Genomic DNA, 17370 nt, shown 5'->3' on the forward strand with positions numbered 1-17370 from the left:
CACAGAAGTGGTGTTTTAATGCTTATGACCAATTGTGACGTGATTCTCTAATATTTTCACTAACATTTTTATTGTATTTGTAGCAAACCCTTTCCATGGTTTTGGTTGTAATTTAACAGTGTTAAGAGTTCTGAGAACTTTCTCCTGCGGAGGACAGTATGGGTCTCCACATGGAGTTCTTGCCTTATGTTTTCAGAATATGGCAGAAATAAGAGACGAGCATGGGAACTGAGTTCATGCTGGTGTGTTTGCATATGCAGTCAGCCGTCCTACAGGTCCACCCTGACTCACTTGACTCTGCTGGGCTGTGTTCACACATAGGCGACTGTGGGCCATATGGGTTCCTTTTGTCCTTTTGGGTTCTGATGCTAATTGTCGCTTTTCTCTTATGCAGGTGACATGGAAAGTCCTGTGTTTGCACTCCCTGTACTGTTAAAGCTTGAACCCCATGTTGAAAACCTCTTTACATATTCTTTTTCTTGGAATTTTGAATGTTCCCATTGTGGACACCAGTACCAAAATAGGTCAGTTTTGTTTGTTAATGGATTCTTTGTGCTGTAACGGTTTTCAACAGTGTACTTTAAATAACAGATTTTGCACATACAGTATACTGTGTCTCAACACTTCTACCCTTGCTTAAACTCCACCCCCTTGGAGACAAGGTTGCCATATAGCTCAGGGAGAATTGCTGTGTAGCACAGGTTGGTCAAGCCTCAGGATCCAGATGGTAGCGGTAGAAGTATCATATATCACCATTTCTTGGACCCCAACACACATTTTGGTTTTTTTCTAAGAGAGGGCCTAGCTGAGTAGCTGGGGCTGACCTCAGATTTGCTACCTTCTTGCCTCAGCCTTCTGAGTTCTGAAAATATGGGTCACAGTGATGTGCACATCTTAGACTTTCTCACCAGTGAGGTTAAAAACAGTTTGCACCACAAGAGGCTACAGTCAACTTGTTGCTCTAAATTAGCTTAAAAAAAAAAATTCATGGCTTGAAGAATGGCTAAAAGGAGTTGGAAGTTAGGAACAGATGAGAATAGCACCCTTCACTTTCTGGAAACTTCTTACCTGGGCATCTGCTCTGAAGGCCTTGGCAGTGTTTTGCTTGCCCTGTTAGAGATAAGCTTTTGTTCATTTGTTTTAGACCTCCATCATGTCCCTGCTCTGTATGGTGGCTCTCTGGTTCAGGAGAGCCATCAGAGAGCATGGGGACTTGTCTCATGTGCCCTCTGCTGAGGCTGGCTGGGGAAGCTGCTGGCTGGCAGTTAAAAGATGGCCTGCCTTGCCCGTCATTGCTCCGAGTGTGAGAGCAGGAATCGGTCTTCCCACTGCAGCTCACCTACCACCAAGCCTCACCAGTTAGCAGGTAGAATGATGAGGAGTGTTCTGTAGTGAGTCATCCTCTCAGTGGGATCTGGCCAGTAGGAAGTGATCAGAGAGCCGAGTCTGGGAGAGTGCTGTAGAGGATGAGGCAACAGAGCTGTTCTAAACTGCTGAGAAATGGTGTGGATTCACACTAGGACCTGAAATTCCACTCCCAGATCTCCATCCATTTGGACAGGGGGCAGGTTTTTCTGCGCATAGTCAGTAGGAGGATCAGGAGACCGCTAGTTGTTCCTTGCCTCTGTGGCTCCCTGTGCTAAACTCCCTAATCACTACGTGTGTTTTTAATAATATCAACAGGAGTGATGATTAGAGTCAGCTTAATTACAGCTTCTCTAGAGTTCACAGGCTAGTGCTCTGACAGCTTTTCATTGAGTGTTGTGTGTGCCAGGAGTCACCTAGCCACTGGGAGTGAGTTCTCTTGTGGCAATTCAGATGACTAGCTGCTTAGGAAAGTAGTTCTGAACTCACTGGTGAGGCCAGTGACTCAGCACTCTGTGATCTTCCAGCAGAGGTCTCGGTGCAGAAGAAGGTAAATGGGCTCTAGCAGTGGTCCCTGGATCTCAGCACTCCAGGGGAAGCCGGCAGCCACTTCGGTTTGCACCTTGTCTTTATTTCTTTAAAACCTGAAACTTCTTTAATCTTTCATTCTAAAAAGCAATTTCAGAGTCAAAGCTAAGATGGGGTGACCTTTAATCAGTGTACATTGGGGTCACAACTACTGGCTTCTTTCTCCTCTCGCAGAAGTTTTTCAACTAGTTCTTTCATTTTAGTGCCTCTGGGTTTTGTGCCAGTATAAGGACTTTTATTGGGTTCAGTAGTTTTTTTTTGTTTTGTCTTGTTTTGGTTTTTTGGAGAGGATAAAAAAGCCTGGCCTATGGAGGCTGGTGGTCCTGATTCAGACCCAATTTGTTTGTGCCATGTACAAAGGCCAGAGCACTCGACACCTGAGAGTTGGGTGGCAGGGGAGTCTAATATGATACTTGCTTTAATTAAAATATTTTTATTAGAGTTGATGCAACTAAGATTTAGTATATTTGGTTGAAGGTTGTTGAAGATCGTCTTTAACTGTGCTGTAAGGTATTCAGACTAAATTGAATTCCTTACTGGAACAGCCTGTGAAAAGCAGACTTGTTTTCCAAGTGATTTTTTTTTTCTTAGCAGATGAAAAGTTTAAGTTTGTATCTATTTGAAAATAGCACTCTCTTTGTTGTCAGTGATGCTTAGCCACTTTGCGTCACAACACTGATAAGTTGGACAGCCTGAGAGTAGCAATGGTTCACCCAGGGCCTCTGATGTCTCCTCACTGGGTAGCTGGCAGTACACTGGCTGCTGCAACTGGGGACTGATTCAGCAATGTGCTAAGTAGAGACCAGGAGTGGCCCTGAATAGCCAGTGTGCACAGTAGGGCCTCAGAAGTCATTCTCTGGAACATTAATGGTGGGAAACTCTGCTGGTCACCCTTTTGTGTTTCTCAGTCAGTGTGGAGAGTCTCCCGTCTCTGTATGGCTGGGGAGGCCCTCACTGTACTAATAGAGCACTGGGAGACAAGCATGAGTACACAGTTGAGTGTGTTACATTAACTCAAGGGAATACAGCTGATGGATTCAAATTGTGCCTGTTTTTTAGGTGTGTGAAGAGTCTGGTCACCTTTACAAATGTTGTTCCTGAGTGGCATCCACTCAATGCTGCCCATTTCGGCCCATGTAACAGTTGCAACAGTAAATCACAAATAAGAAAAATGGTGTTGGAAAGGTGAGTCTAAATTTACTTAGACATTTTTAGGAGACAGTGAAGATACATGTACAGTTTCTCATGTCTTGGAAAGGGAAATAGTGGGCACAGCTTACCATTCAGAAGTTTTAGTGAACACATATTTAGGATCACCAGTTGCTTACCACTGTAAGAACTTTAAGGGTGGGCTAGCTGTGCCAGGTGAAAACCACAGTAGGGCTGCAGTAGGGTGCTTGGTCTGTCTCTTGTAGTGTTCCCTCCCCCATTTGGTGTATTTTTATTTTATGTATATTTGTGTTTTACCTGCATGTATGTCTGTATAAGGGTGTTGGAAGCCTGGAACTGGAGTTATAGACAGGTGTGAGCTGCCATGTGGGTGCTGGGCACTGAATCCAGGTTCTCAGCCAGAACAGTAAGTGCTCTTAACTGCTGAGGTATCTCTCCAGTCCCACCTCTATGTCTTAATGTCTGTCCTCTCCCAGATAGTAGCTTGTTAATACTTCATTGTCTTACAAGCTTCCTGCTGCTGTCTTCATTCTAAGCTTCTTGCTGCTAGCCTAGGGCAGGCTCAGAGTTGCCATCCCTCTGTCTATTTGGCAAGCGATGGTTCACTGTCTGTCTGTATGCTATAGGACTGGGGCCACCGCTGACTATGTACCTGGCCCCGTCGGATCAGCTGCTTTTATGTTCTTGCACTATGAGTCTAACCGAGAACTCAGTGTTGATCTCCCCTTGTTGTTTCCCTCTGGTTAGATAGTGTGCACAGTAACAGAAGGTTTTGCTTTCCATTTGCTTTGTTCGCTCAATGGTTTAAATGTTTAATCCTCCTAACATGCAAATGCTTCAGGTCTGTGGATCCACCCCACACTGGGCTCTTTGAACTAGAAACTTTGCTGCTGACCTCCATCCTTCCCTCCAGTTTTCTTTCTGTAGCTTCTCTCTGGGCCTGCTTCCTAGACGTGTTCTCTAGACACGATCTCATCGTCTGGTCCTGTCCTCATCCCCACAATTACTGCATCTGTTGCATGTAAAAACTGATTCTTGGAGGCTGTGGACAGAGAGCTCTCCACAGAGTATGCCTGCCTGCCGTGTGGCACTCAAGTCACTGTCCTCCGCTCTGCCGTGCTGGGTAAAGCCTCTCTCCCATCTGTCTTCTGTACCTTACTGCTTTCAGGCTTGTTCCCATCTGAGTCCTTGTCAGCTGTTAACTTGTTTTGCCCTTCCCTGCCTCCTGCCTCTCAGTGTGTGAGTGAAGTGCCGCCTTATCCACAAGTCTAGTGTGCTTGGCTGCCTGGGCCGAGGGTTTGAGATCTGAGTGTCAGGGCTTCTCTTCTGAGAAAAGGAAACAGAGACAGGAAAAGGCAGCTACAAGGCTGGCTGTTGTCCTGCACACACCTCTGCGATTGCCTGAGCATCTTGGTGTTTATAAACACAGCTGACAGCTCGCTTTCTCTCAAGGTTGAGGGGTTGAAGATCCGCTAGATTTTATGATGTTGTTTGATCTGCTAATTGACAGCATTGCAACATAAACTTTTTAATTATATAGAGTAGTTGCTTTTGCTTACATAAAAGATTCATGTTCTGAACAGCAAGTGTTTCCATTAGATACAACTGTTTTTAATTTAAAATGTGTTTTAAATTTCAGTGGACTTGTTAATAAGCCAATTTTATAATTTGGATATTTCCTATTTTCATCAAAAATAAATTGAATTTATGTAAAATTATACTTAAAATTTAAATGACAAAGTATTTGTATAAAACTCTTACAGTTTTTACTATGAAATTAAAACAACTTGACTTGTTGGTATTTAGTAGAACTTAAAAACAAATTTAGTATAGCTTTTAGGGATAATGTAAGAGAAAATGTGTCAGTTGGATGTGGTGGAGCATGCCTTTATCCCAGTACCTAGGAAGCAGAGGTGGGCAGAACTTGTGATTTAAGACTAGTTTGGTCTACATAGTGAGTTCCAGACCAGCCAGCATAGTTAGATAGGTGGATGATAGAGCTATCATGAGACCCTAAAGAAATAAAATTCATCATAAGGCTATGAGTAATTCAACCATCTATCATTCTAAGATCTCATAATCTTCTGAGCTCCCCCAGGGCCTTGTCTCAGATTACCACCTGTGTAAAGCATACCCACTGGGAAAATCTAGTGGTAAGTCATGCCTACTACATCCAACTCCACCACTTCTCTTTAAGGGAGTTGTTTAGGAATTCTACTCTGAGGGTGATGATGTGGGCACTAACTGCCTAGAATCAGCTTTGAGTTATTGAAATGAGCCTACAGTGCTTGCCACAGTCTCAGGAGGTCATACACGGTCCAGGCTGGCATTTGAAAAGGTTATTATATTTTAACTTCAGTTTTAGCAGCTTTTTAGTGTTCTGCTTTCCTGGTTGTTTTTGTTGTGTTTCGAGAGAGTCTCATTATGTAGTCTAGGCTAGCCTTGAAACAGAGTCCCTTGGCCTCAAACTCTGAGGGCCGAAATAATGAGCGAGTACCGTCGTGTTAGGCACTAACAGTAAGTGCTGGTTGTTATTGTTTGCTTTGTTTTTGTTTCTGGTAATTTGGTTTTGTTTGAGACAGGGTATGGGGATCTCTTTGTAGTCCTGGCTGGTGAAACAGGGTTTTGTTTTATAGCTTAGGCTGGCCTGAAATTGTGTATGTAACTTAGGCTGTCCTTAGTCTCAAGATCCACCCATCTTGGCCTACCGAATTCTGGGACTAGAATCATGTGACCCAAGATTCTATTTCTCAATTGAAGTCTTTATTGCTTGGTAGAAAATGCTTTACAGCTCCTTGAATTGTCTCCAGAGAAAGTTGTATCCCTCTGTGGGACAGTTGGGCTTTCTGAAGATGTGTTTCTTTATCATAGCTCATGATACTGTTCTAATCATTTGACTTGCAGCTGGTATGACTTAGGCCTTTTATTTCTTATTATCAGAAAGATTGAAAATGACCCGTGAAAGCTATGACGTACAAATGTTTATAGACCTTCTTTTTACCTGAAACAGATTATAACTAGTACAAATTTATAATTGTTAAATTTATATTGTCTAAGACTTATTAGAGAAGCTTTGATGAAAATCAAGTTCATGATCTAGCTCTTACTGTGAGGTGTAGCTGCCCCTGGTGGGTAGACATTGATAGTTCTGCAGTCTGTAGGTGGCTGTGGGAACATTCTCAGTGCTTGTCCTGAGGTGTATCCTTCCAAGAGAAAAGCAGCTTTCTGTGAGTTAGCCCGATGCAGGTGAGTTTTAGCTCCATATCTTTTGTTGACTCTAGTTGCAAGTCCATGAGTCCATTCTGTATCCCATGGTTGAGGCAAAGCCTAAACCAGCTCTCCTCAAGTCTGAGCAGCCTTGGAGTCAGGGTTAGGAAGAAACCTGGACACAAAACAGAGCTCAGTTCCTGAGAGGCTAAAAATGGGACAAGCAGAGGTTTGGGAAAGAAAAGTACTGAGCCTTGTAGGAGATAGAGTCCAGCAACCCAGGAGCAGTGAGGAGTGGAGGACTACACATTGTGTCACTGTTTGTAACTTGTGCAGTTTTAAAAACAAACTCTGCCTGTTGAAATACGCCAGCAGAGGAGGCCATCAAGACGATGGATGTGTAAAGCACAGGAGTTGGAATTTGTCTTTCAGAACTTCCCTAATTATGGAGAGTAGATTGGGGGAGGGGCAAAGCTCAGCGCCACAGCCTGTTAAGCACCTGTGTGGCCCAGGAATAGGAGGGCATTGTGAGCAGTTGCCCATGTGGCTGAACGGGGCTGAAACCTTGAAATGAACTTCAAGATTGTCCAGCATGACCCTTTCCATTAGGTCCTGGAGAACTGAGGTGTATCGGGCAACCTCTGCACAGGGGTCTGCATAAGCAGCTACTTGAGAATTTGTGGGGTCTGGTCACTCTCCTTTCCTGTGAGCATCACTGCAGCGCGGACTGCAGGAGGAGTTCATCTTGGCTCTTTACTTTGACTCATTTACCAGTGACTGCTTTAGAAGCCTTAGACTATATAACAAGAGGGACAGCTGACAGGCGTGCTTCCATGTAGTGTGTGATTTATTCTTGCTTATGTGTAGTCCCTAAACTGTTCATGTGCACTCACAGGAACGTAAGGAACTGAGATTTCTAGTATAGACTCATGAGGTCTTAGGTAAGTAGATGTCACATGTGTGAGGCCCAGAAAGCTAAATACAAGACTTTAGTATTCAAATATCTTTTGGTTTTTTGAAACAGGGTTTCTCTATGTAGTCCTGACTGTCCTGGAACTCACTCGGTAGACCAGGCTGGCCTCGAACTCAGAAATCTGCCTGCCTCTGCCTCCCAAGTGCTGGGATTAAAGGCGTGCACCACCATTGCCCGGCCAAATATCTTATTAGTAATGGAAAGGCCTAAGGCCTGCCTTTCCAGCTGTGAGAACCTGTTTTACTGTGGATCACCGAGACACCAATAGGTCACATCCTAACAGCTGGAAGTGTGTATACTTTGGTGACACATTTTATGAACAGTAACATCTTTGAATTGGTAAATTAAGTCAAATTTTAAAAACCAGGACAAAGAATGTGATGATATAAACAGTTTACAGAACTTTTAGGACTTAATTACTGTTTAATAAGAAATTGACAGTGTAATTTACAGATCATTTCCTGTCAGTCTGAATAATCTTGCCGTCTGGACATTGAGTCGAGTTCATTTTCAACTGAATAAATTTTGATAAGCTAAGTAAGTTTTGACATCTGTTTAAATATTAGAGAAGGGATAACCACCATTTCTTAAACCTCAAGAGCTTACTTATTTGAGGCCTATCTGTAGGTTTGTTTCTAGTTTGACATGTTACTGTAATCGTGAAATGTATTTTTGAAATTATGAGCATCTCATAGTTTATAATAAATCTACCAGTGTATTTTATAGTTTTTCTTAAGTGAAAATTTGAACTTAATGGGTCCTCTAATTTCTTAAGATGAGTTCAGTGTCGGAATATCTTAGGAATATCTTAGGTATAAGGTCTGCTCTTTTCCCACTTCACAGAAAAATGATTGATAGCAGAGGAGATTCTCAAGGACTGGGCCTCTCTCTTCAGTGCTGGCAGCATAGTTCTGTGGCACAGCAAGTTTTCTTTAAGGATCTTTGTCAGTCCTGTTGCACAGTGGCTCCCAGCTGCTGGCCATCGTCTCAAAGGCGTTAGTGTCACATGCTCCCTAGAGCAACTGTCCCCTTTCTAATTAAGGCACACAGCTGGAGGTGCTGTATCCCTGAACAGACCGGGGCATGAAATTGGTTTGACTTCTGCCTCCTTTCCACAGAGCGTCGCCCATACTCATGCTGCACTTCGTGGAAGGCTTACCAAGGAGGGATTTGCAGCACTATGCCTTTCACTTTGAAGGTAGTCTTTATCAAGTCACGTCGGTAATACAGTACCAAGCAAATAACCATTTTATAACCTGGATTTTAGATGCCGATGGTAAGTGTCTAAACGTTCTCTTTTATGATACCGAGCTTGAGAGATAGAGCCTTGTGGAGTTGCTTTGGTTAAAGACGGACTTCATCTGGACTTTTTCTTCCCCTTTCTCCTATATTCTTACTTTTGCCACTCCTGTTCCTCTTAAATATGGTGTTTTGGGTATCCTTCCTGACTCTGTGCTGTGTGTCTGTAGGGTTTATGTATTTACTCTTTTTTTTTGTTGTATTTCTTAACATCATTTGGTTTTGTAGACACTTACAAAAAAAATGTTTTCCGACCTGTTTTTTTTGTTTGTTTGTTTGTTTGTTTGTTTTTTTCTTCTAACTTACCCATCAACAGAGCTCTTGTACCTGTGACGTCTGGATCATCCACTGAATTTGTTTATGTTGCCTATTTTTCTTCCTATATACGTCTATGCAAGACTGGAGGATTTGTTAATTCAACAAACCTACAATAGTATATACTGTTACCCAAAGACCATAGCTCAGGATTCACATGAGCTATACAATCTATATCTATCCATTGATACCTGTGTGTGAAGGAGCCAACATTTGTTCACCATTGTACCACCATACAGAGTAGTTTCTCTACCCTAAAAATACTACTGTCCAGTTCGTTGCCGTCATCGTAAGTCCTGCAATATTCCAGCTCTTTAACTTGAGTCGTACACATGGTGGCCTTTTCGTATGCACTGCTTTTGCTTAGGAATGTGAACTTAGTATACTTCCACATCTTTTCAAAGCATAGCACTGCGTTTTCCAAATGACATTCCATTGTCTCTGAATGTGGATGTTTACTTTATGTACATTTACCACCTAAGGAGAAGATGCCTGGGGGCTGGGGAAATGGCCAGTTGTCTGCTGTGCCACAGGAGTACCTAATTTCTTCCCAAAGCCTACATACAAAAAGTTGGACATGGTGCACAGTTGAAATCCCAGAAATCCCTTCAGCTTGCTGGCTGTCTAGCCCGTCATATTTGGCAAATGAGAAACCCTTTCTTCAAAATGCTAAGAAATGCAACTTAAGGTTGTCTTCTGGTCTGTACTCTCCTAAACACACACACAAAACAAAGAAAAACCATCTAGATTGTTTCCCTGTTTAGGCAGATATGAGGAACAATGCTCTGATTTACATATAAACTTTGCAGCCCATTTGTTATGAATACCAAGGAGTTTGGTTGCTAGGTCAAATGGCAGAATTTTAGTTTTGTGACAAACAATTGCTCTTGTCCCCATTATTGCTGATACTTGGTGGTAGTAGAGACTTTGGCTGTTCTAATAAATGTGTGTCTCTTTGTACATGTGTGCCTGCGCTATATTAATTGTGCAGAACTGGTTTTCTTTGTGACATTTTTGCCTGTATATAATGTACTTTGACTGTGTTTATCCCTACCCATGACCCCAACACTCACCTCTCTTTCCACCCCTTGCTGGTCATGGTCCACTTCACTAGTAGTATTGTAATCTTGTTTTAATTTTTTGTCTTTAAGGGATTAAAATCTGTTGGACCTTAGACCTCTATTTGTCCTTAGTCACTAATGTGATACCTTAGAACTTGACTAGTAGGTACATAGCATCTAAAGTGATCTGAAGTCCAGCTGCAGAATGGACTTTCTCCTTCCCTAACCTCCCTGATTCTCCCTGATTCTCAGAATACTGTAGTACTGTGAGACAGTGCTGTGGGTTGTGATATCTCCACTGCTTGCTGTAACCATGATGTCTAAAATGGGGACAGAAAGTGTTTATGTAGTGGGCATGGTAATACTTGGCACCATGCTTCCTCAGTTCAGCACATCAGACACCATAGATAGAGCTGTCTGTCTGTTTTGCCACAATTCCCATGTTAATTATTGAGAAGCTATTATTTATCTAGACTTGTAGTAATGATCTTTTCTCAAATTCTCCTGTGGCATAAATAAAATGTAAGTAAATATAAGATTCCACCTTCCTCTAACCCCTGCTGTCTTTCAGCATCAGGCCATTTTCTTTCCAACGTGATTTTTGTTTGCTTAATTTTTTTTTATTGTATCAAAATGGACATAGTATAATTCCTCCATTTCAACATGTTAAGCTTATAGTTTATTGCCATCCACTACATTTATAGTCCATAAATCCATCACCAGCATCTGTATCCAGAGCTCTCATTCCTCAAAACAAACTAAACTGTGCTCAGTAGACATCAGGTCCCCTCCCAGGCTGTTGGAGCCACTGTCCTACCTTGTATCTCTCGGCCCCTCATGCGGGTGGAACCAGGGCTTTGCCTTTTTGTGTTCTACTTATTTCATTTAGCACATTTTCAAGGTTTTGTGTGCCAAGCTTCCTTCCTTTCTCACTCTTGAGTAATGACCCCCATTGATCTGTTGGGACACTGATGGGCAGTTGCTTTTGTGAGTGTGTACTCAGAGTAGAGTCATTTGCTCTCGCATGACTAGATTATTTCTGAGCCATTTTATATTTCCACCAGCAATACATGGGATTCCAGTTTTTTCACCCCCTTCCAGAATCCGTTATTTCCTTTTTTCTTAAAGCTATCCTGTAAGATGTCCCTTTCTTCTTCTCCTTCTTCTTCTTCCCCTCCTCCGTCTCCTCCTTAAGCTATCTTTCTAAGGTATCTCCTTTTCTTCTTTTAAGGAATAGTTTAATCTACTTCCTTTCTCCTCATGCTCTGTGCTGTAGTCCACTTTCTATGACCCTTACACTGTACACCTAGCACATCCTTGAAACTATGCAAACAGAAAGGACTGCCAAGTGCCCATGCTGCCGGATGACAGCCTGAGGCTGCTCCCACAGAGTTGCCTTGTGTGATCTGTAGACTCTTCCTTCGCCATACACATTGAATCCTCCTCTTCTGAATTGAAATTACACAGATTCTGTTGTGAGTCGATGTGTATTTAATAAAGAATATAAACTAGCCAGCAGATCACAACTGTTGTGATCAGAAGGAAAAGCATGTGACCGAGGACAGATTGCCAGTGCTCCCTTCGTGGTGCTGAGTGACACAGCAACTGGGAAGGAAGAATGGTGTCAGGAAGGTCTAACCTGTAGCTGTGTTTCTTGTTTCCCAGGGAGTTGGCTGGAGTGTGATGACCTAAAGGGTCCATGTGCTAAAAGGCATGTGACCTGTGAAGTGCCAGCATCAGAGACACATATCGTTATTTGGGAAAGAAAATCCCAGGTGCCAGTTGAAGAAGATGCCTGCCTTCCATGCATGAAGCCGCATGTGCAGCCTGTGTCAGGTGAGGAGTTGCCAACTTGCCCAGCCCTGTGTTCTCTGGCTGGGACCACCACCTCAGAACCCTCAGTTGCTCATCCCACACCGATGGCAGGCACTCCTCAGACTCCTCCAGAAATCCAAGGTGTAGCTCATGGAGGTAGTGTTCTTTCAGGAACAAAAGGCTTGGTCAACAGCATTTTACCCTCAGCACTTGAAGAGACCATCCAGGAAACTGCCTCTGTTTCTCAGATTGACTCCAAAGATTGCCTGTTGGAAGACAAACCCGTGGCAGGAAGTGCAGGACTTGTCAGAGTACTTGCTTTTCAGCCCCAGGACTCCCTGGGGTCTTCCTTGTTGTCTAACCTGTGTGAAGGAAAGCTAGTTGCCCCATGTGTGGATTCAAGTTTCCCATCCCAAGCTGTGAGCGCAGACCTGCAGGCAGCACCGTCTCAGACAGGGGACACTGTGATTCCTAAACCTGTGACTGATGCCCCTGTTGCTGTTCTTGTTCAGGAATTGAAGTCCATGGCAACTGAGACGGACTCTCAGATACAGTTGCTGCCACGGAAAACTGAGAACTTAAACCCAGAACAACCTGGTAAATCTCAGGCATCTAATTTGAGAAAAAGAGAAAGTGCAGCAACTTCTAAAACAGTAGCAGCCAGGTCAGCACAGAATCAGCCTCGGAAAGATGACCAGAAGAAAACCTTCGTGGGAAGTTGGGTGAAGGGGCTGTTGAGCAGGGGTGGCGCATTTATGCCACCCTGTGTTTTGGCTCAGAGTAGAGCAGTAACTGACCTGCAGCCCTCTGTTAAAGGAGCCAATAATTTTGATGGCTTTAAAACGAAAAGTATAAACCACAGATCTAAAAGGATGTCCAGGAAAGCTAAGCATGTGGAGGAGCCATCTCCAGGGAGCAGCTCCCCACCATTGGGCAGCACGGCTCCTGGGAACGCTGCCTCAGCCCTGGTGAAGGAGCAGGAAGGCCCACGTCCACCTCCCCTCAGCCACAGATCCCTCAGTGATGAAAGCGCCATATCTCCAGCAAGCTGTGGGGATGCAGCTGAAGATCAGGTTCATAAGCTTCGGCTCAAACTTCTTAAAAAATTAAAGGCAAAAAAGAAGAAACTAGCCGCCCTCATGTCTTCCCCGCACCGTGGAACACCTGTAAGTGACCATTCAGAGCCTGCATCCCATTGTGGGTCTCCAAATGACTGTGAGTCCATAGAAGACCTGTTCAAAGAACTACAGTATCAAATTGACCTTGCAGACAACAAGTCTGGGTGCACCTCTGCTCCTGATGGCACCTCATGTAACAGCCAGAGTCATGAGGAGATTTTAGCAGAGTTGCTGTCGCCTACAGCCCTGTCAGAGCCCTCAGAAAGTGGGGAGCTTGAGTTGAGGTACTTGGAAATGGGAGACAGCACCCCAATCCCAGCACCTAGTGAATTTAGTGCTGTTGCCCAGAACACATGTCTGAAACAGGACCATAATTACTGTAGCCCTGAGAAAAACCAATGTGAAGTTAATCTGCATTCAGTCATAGACAGTGCCTGTATTAGAACCTTGAACTTGGGAAGTCCCATGAAGACTGATATTCTTGATGATTTTTTTTCCACTTCAGCATTGAATTCTTTAGCTGATGACACACTAGACATACCTCATTTTGATGACTCTCTGTTTGAGAATTGTTGAGTGCATGCTGTGTTTTACTGTAATACTGACCACTGCTGCTAGGAGGCTGTGTCTTGTGGGTAGTGTTGCTTGAAGTACACAGCCTTGTGTTCTAGCCACGGGGAAGCTGGGAGCTACTGGAGTCTGCCTGTGAGACATGGGCTCTACCGCAAATTAAAGTCCTCAGCCCAGTTTTTGTCAGTGTCATTTTGTGATTGTGGAAGCATGGTATGGTTCTGCCGTTGGTGTGTGGAGTCTGGGGAGATGGCTCAGGTGCTGAAGGATGCGCAGCAAGTGCGATCACTGAGTTCAGTTCCCAGAACCAGTGTAAGCAGGCAGATGTGGAGTGCCAGGAGCGTACTGACTGGCCAGACCAAGCAGATCAGCTCCAGTTACACTGGAGACTCTGTCTCAAGGAATGAGGTGGAGTGGACTTAAGAGGACACCCAAAACTGCCCTGGCCTCTAAACCATGCATGTGTATACACACACACACACACACACACACACACACACACACACACACACACACAGAGTACCTTTTAGTATTTAAGTCTCGGCCTTCTGTGAATCTAGTGGCACTGCCTTGACAGAGAAGTGACACAAAGCTGGTGAAGTGTGACAGACGGGTTAGAAGTATTGGGCTAGTCAGCCTCAGGCTCCATGTGAAGCTGGTTATTCACAAAGGTGTTTCTAGTGATCGTTGTATTTAATTATTTATCTCTCATATTTACCCCTAAACACCCTCCCCCCCCATTATAGAAATAATGCATGTTCTAAGGAGAATGTTTTGTGTTAGGGCAGGACACACCTGTGGGTACCATTCGTGTGTGTGTGTGTGTGTGTGTGTGTGTGTGTGTGTGTGTGTGTGTGTGTATCCCCAGCTGACTTTTGTGTCTTTCTCCATCACTCTCCACTGTCTTCATTGAGACACGCTTTCACCGACCTTGCTGCTCACTGGCTCCGACTGTTCTACCTAGCCAGCTTGCACGTCATCTCCCCAGGTGTGGAAAAACTTCTTTGCTTTTTGAAGTAGGGTCTCATGGAGAGCCCAGGCTGGCCTTGAACTCATCGTAGCCCTAACTGACCTAGAACTACTGATTCCCCTGATCCTCCTCCTACAATCTGAGCCACTGGTAACCACCAATCCGTGGTTACGGATTGGAGCCACTGTACCTATTACACTATGCCCATAACTATTGCACTAATCAAAATAATCTTGATAGTTTTGCTATGGTTAATTGTGCTGCCACAGCTCTCCTTGGCAAATTTTGCACAGATCCAAGTTTTATTTGGGTGGGGGATTGTATGAAGATTGGTGTTTTAAGGTCAAAAGATAATCAATTCTGATGGCATGATCAGCTGTTAGTTTTTGCCAGCACTAAGTAGTAAGTGCTTGGGGTCATCATCAGGGGAAGCAGCCTGGGCTGGTTCTGCTTACGTTTGTGTGATTACTACAAGGTGGGACATGTGCTCTGTCCACTGGTCAGTTGAGGTTCTGTATGGACATGCTTGCTCAGCCTTTACTCCTTGTTTCCTCTCCACAGCTTTTACTAGTAAGTACCAAGCACTGTGTGAGCCTGGGATGAAGCAGGAAAATGAAAACCTTGCACTTCGTGAGGAACTTCACCACACGGTGATGTGTTCGATGGCTATAGGAAATACCTTCAGTTGATTGCTGCTAGATAGTTTTGGTAGTCAAGACCTATCAGCTCATTAGAAAGTCCCTTATTACTGCTTTTAGAGAAAACCCAAGCTTGGGCTTTTTTTTTTTTTTTTGAGCTTTATTCATCCTTAATATTGATTCAGTGTGTATTAACATTGGACTTGTGGCCAGCGGTCCTGTAACTCAGGCCTGAACAAAACCTCTGGGACACTAATTTTTATTTTTTTTTTAAATGTACAGCCCTTCAAACTGCTTGTGCTTAGAAACACTGTATAGAACTCAGCACTGCTCGGGGCCAAAACACTAATCATTGCCATGATAAAAAACGAAAACTTGGTTACATCGTGAAGCTGAAATGGGAAGGTGGGATAGGGTGTTGATTCCTGATCTCAGTGGAGAATGTGTCTTTAGCAGCTCAAGGCTTTTACCATTACGCTGAGCACATGACCATGGAAAGCCTTACGAGTATTGATTTTTAGGGATAACCTTTATAGACTCTGGTTTCGAGTACTTGGTCCCCAGCTGATGGTAGCATGGGGGAAGGGTGTGGGGCTTCAGGAGGAAGTGGATCCCTTCTGTGGGGCTTGGGCTTTTAGAGCCTGCCAGCATTTCCTGGCCACTCTGCTTCCTAACAGGATACAGCGTGACCACGGCCTCAGGTTCCTGCTTCCATGCTTGCCTGCTGTGCTGGGGCTACATGCCTTCCAGATGTAAGCCAAAATAAACCTTATCTTTAAATTGCTTTTTGTCAGGTGTCTGGGTGTGTGCATACAGTTACTCGAAATTCCGCTTCATGAGATCTGCCGCCTCCTGGCTTCTGTGCGTTACACTCTTATGTGCACACACCCATCTCCACGAGCCTTGGGACTGGAGGTAGTTAATAACCTCCACGCTGTGTGCATGGCCAGGCCACACCCGGCTCTCCCATGCCCTTATCTTGAGCCTGTTTATTACAGTCCATCTACGGCCCTGTCCATCCCAACTCCTTACAAGCGTTGTTTAGACTGAGCCTGCTTCCTTACTGATCTGTAGACCCCACCTTTATGGGAGATATCACGCATACTTTACAAGAGTTGGATGCAGACATGTCTTAAACTTTGTTGGGCACATGGGATTGGGTTCATTATCACCAGGAAACGTTTCCAAATTTTACCATCCTTAAATACGCCTAAACTCTCTGGTGTCAGACCCTGGAACTAACACTGGCTACGGAGTCTTGGTGAGTTGGATTTCCTTTTTCCTTTCCCTGGACCGACACACGCTGCTGGCCATGGTATTTGCAGAGACCCCCTACATCCACAATGTTTTTACTTTTAAGCAAAACAAACAAACAAACCCTAACCAAACAGTGAAAACTGGCTCAGTTCCCATGAGTGCTGTCACTGAAGGAAGCCAGAAAGGAGGGGATGCAAATCTGTATCTGCTGATATAAATCTCCACAGAAGTCACTGAAAGGGTCACCGTCAAAGCCCTTCTGAGCCACTCACTCCACAGTGTAACAAGGACACATTGTGTTAAGCCATCAAGACAGCTGTTACTGTCTCAAATCTTATTAGCCGTTTTTAGTTGAAAAGGGAGAGATCCGACTGGCTTCTTTTTATTCTATTCAGATTTTTGTGTTACCTTAAAACCTTTCATATTAGTTACTTTGCATACCTAAAGGACAAGGACACTAAATCCCCTGGTGAGGGAGCTGTCCCTTCCCTGGGACCTGCTTTACCTTCCTACAGAGTCAGGAAATTCCAGTACTATGTAAGGGAGCCAAAACTGCCTTCACAGATGGGTTTTCACAAAGACGTCTTGGATGACATGTTGAAGACACAATGAACCGAGCCTGTTTGGCTGGAATGTTTGCAACCTCGAGTGCGCTCTCCTCTCAGCCCTGAGACACCCCCCAATACACTTTATAGTCTCATTTACAGAAGGCAGTTCTTCAAGAACAATCAGTAAAGTAGCTCATTTTCTTAAATTTTTATCTTGATCATGACACATTGTTAGGAATGATGTCATCTGGGTGCTGCAGCAGCCACAGGCTCATACGTAGTCAGACAAATGCTCTATCAGTTTTCCGAAGCCCATCTCAAGTCCAAAGGGGTACAGACTACCCTGTCCCAGCTGTCTAAATACGGAATAAACTAACTTTGCTCCTCTGACTCATGCTTTCTTTCCTGCTGTGCAGTCAAGGATCCAGCTTTCCCTGAGTAAGACCTCTCTTGGGGCCGTGGCAGTGTGGAGGCAT

General features: G+C 44.1%; 1 protein-coding gene across 3 annotated transcripts in view; it reads left to right on the plus strand.

Moving 5' to 3' along the window:
- The window catches only part of Uspl1 (ubiquitin specific peptidase like 1), a 31947-nt gene extending 18285 nt beyond the window's left edge, over positions 1–13662 (plus strand). For 2 of the 3 annotated variants that reach the window (XM_028779719.1, XM_028779720.1), the window contains 4 exons: positions 395–524; positions 3013–3138; positions 8422–8579; positions 11644–13662. In XM_028779719.1, coding sequence (XP_028635552.1) covers positions 395–524; positions 3013–3138; positions 8422–8579; positions 11644–13487 — 2258 coding nt within the window. In that variant the 3' untranslated portion in view covers positions 13488–13662. The remainder of the gene's footprint in view (positions 1–394; positions 525–3012; positions 3139–8421; positions 8580–11643) is intronic. The other variant, XM_028779721.1, reaches the window with a different exon arrangement.
- Positions 13663–17370: the final 3708 nt, after the last annotated feature.

The sequence above is a fragment of the Grammomys surdaster genome, unplaced genomic scaffold (genome assembly GCF_004785775.1).
Source record: "Grammomys surdaster isolate TR1022 unplaced genomic scaffold, NIH_TR_1.0 362, whole genome shotgun sequence".
Taxonomy (NCBI): Eukaryota; Metazoa; Chordata; class Mammalia; order Rodentia; family Muridae; genus Grammomys; species Grammomys surdaster.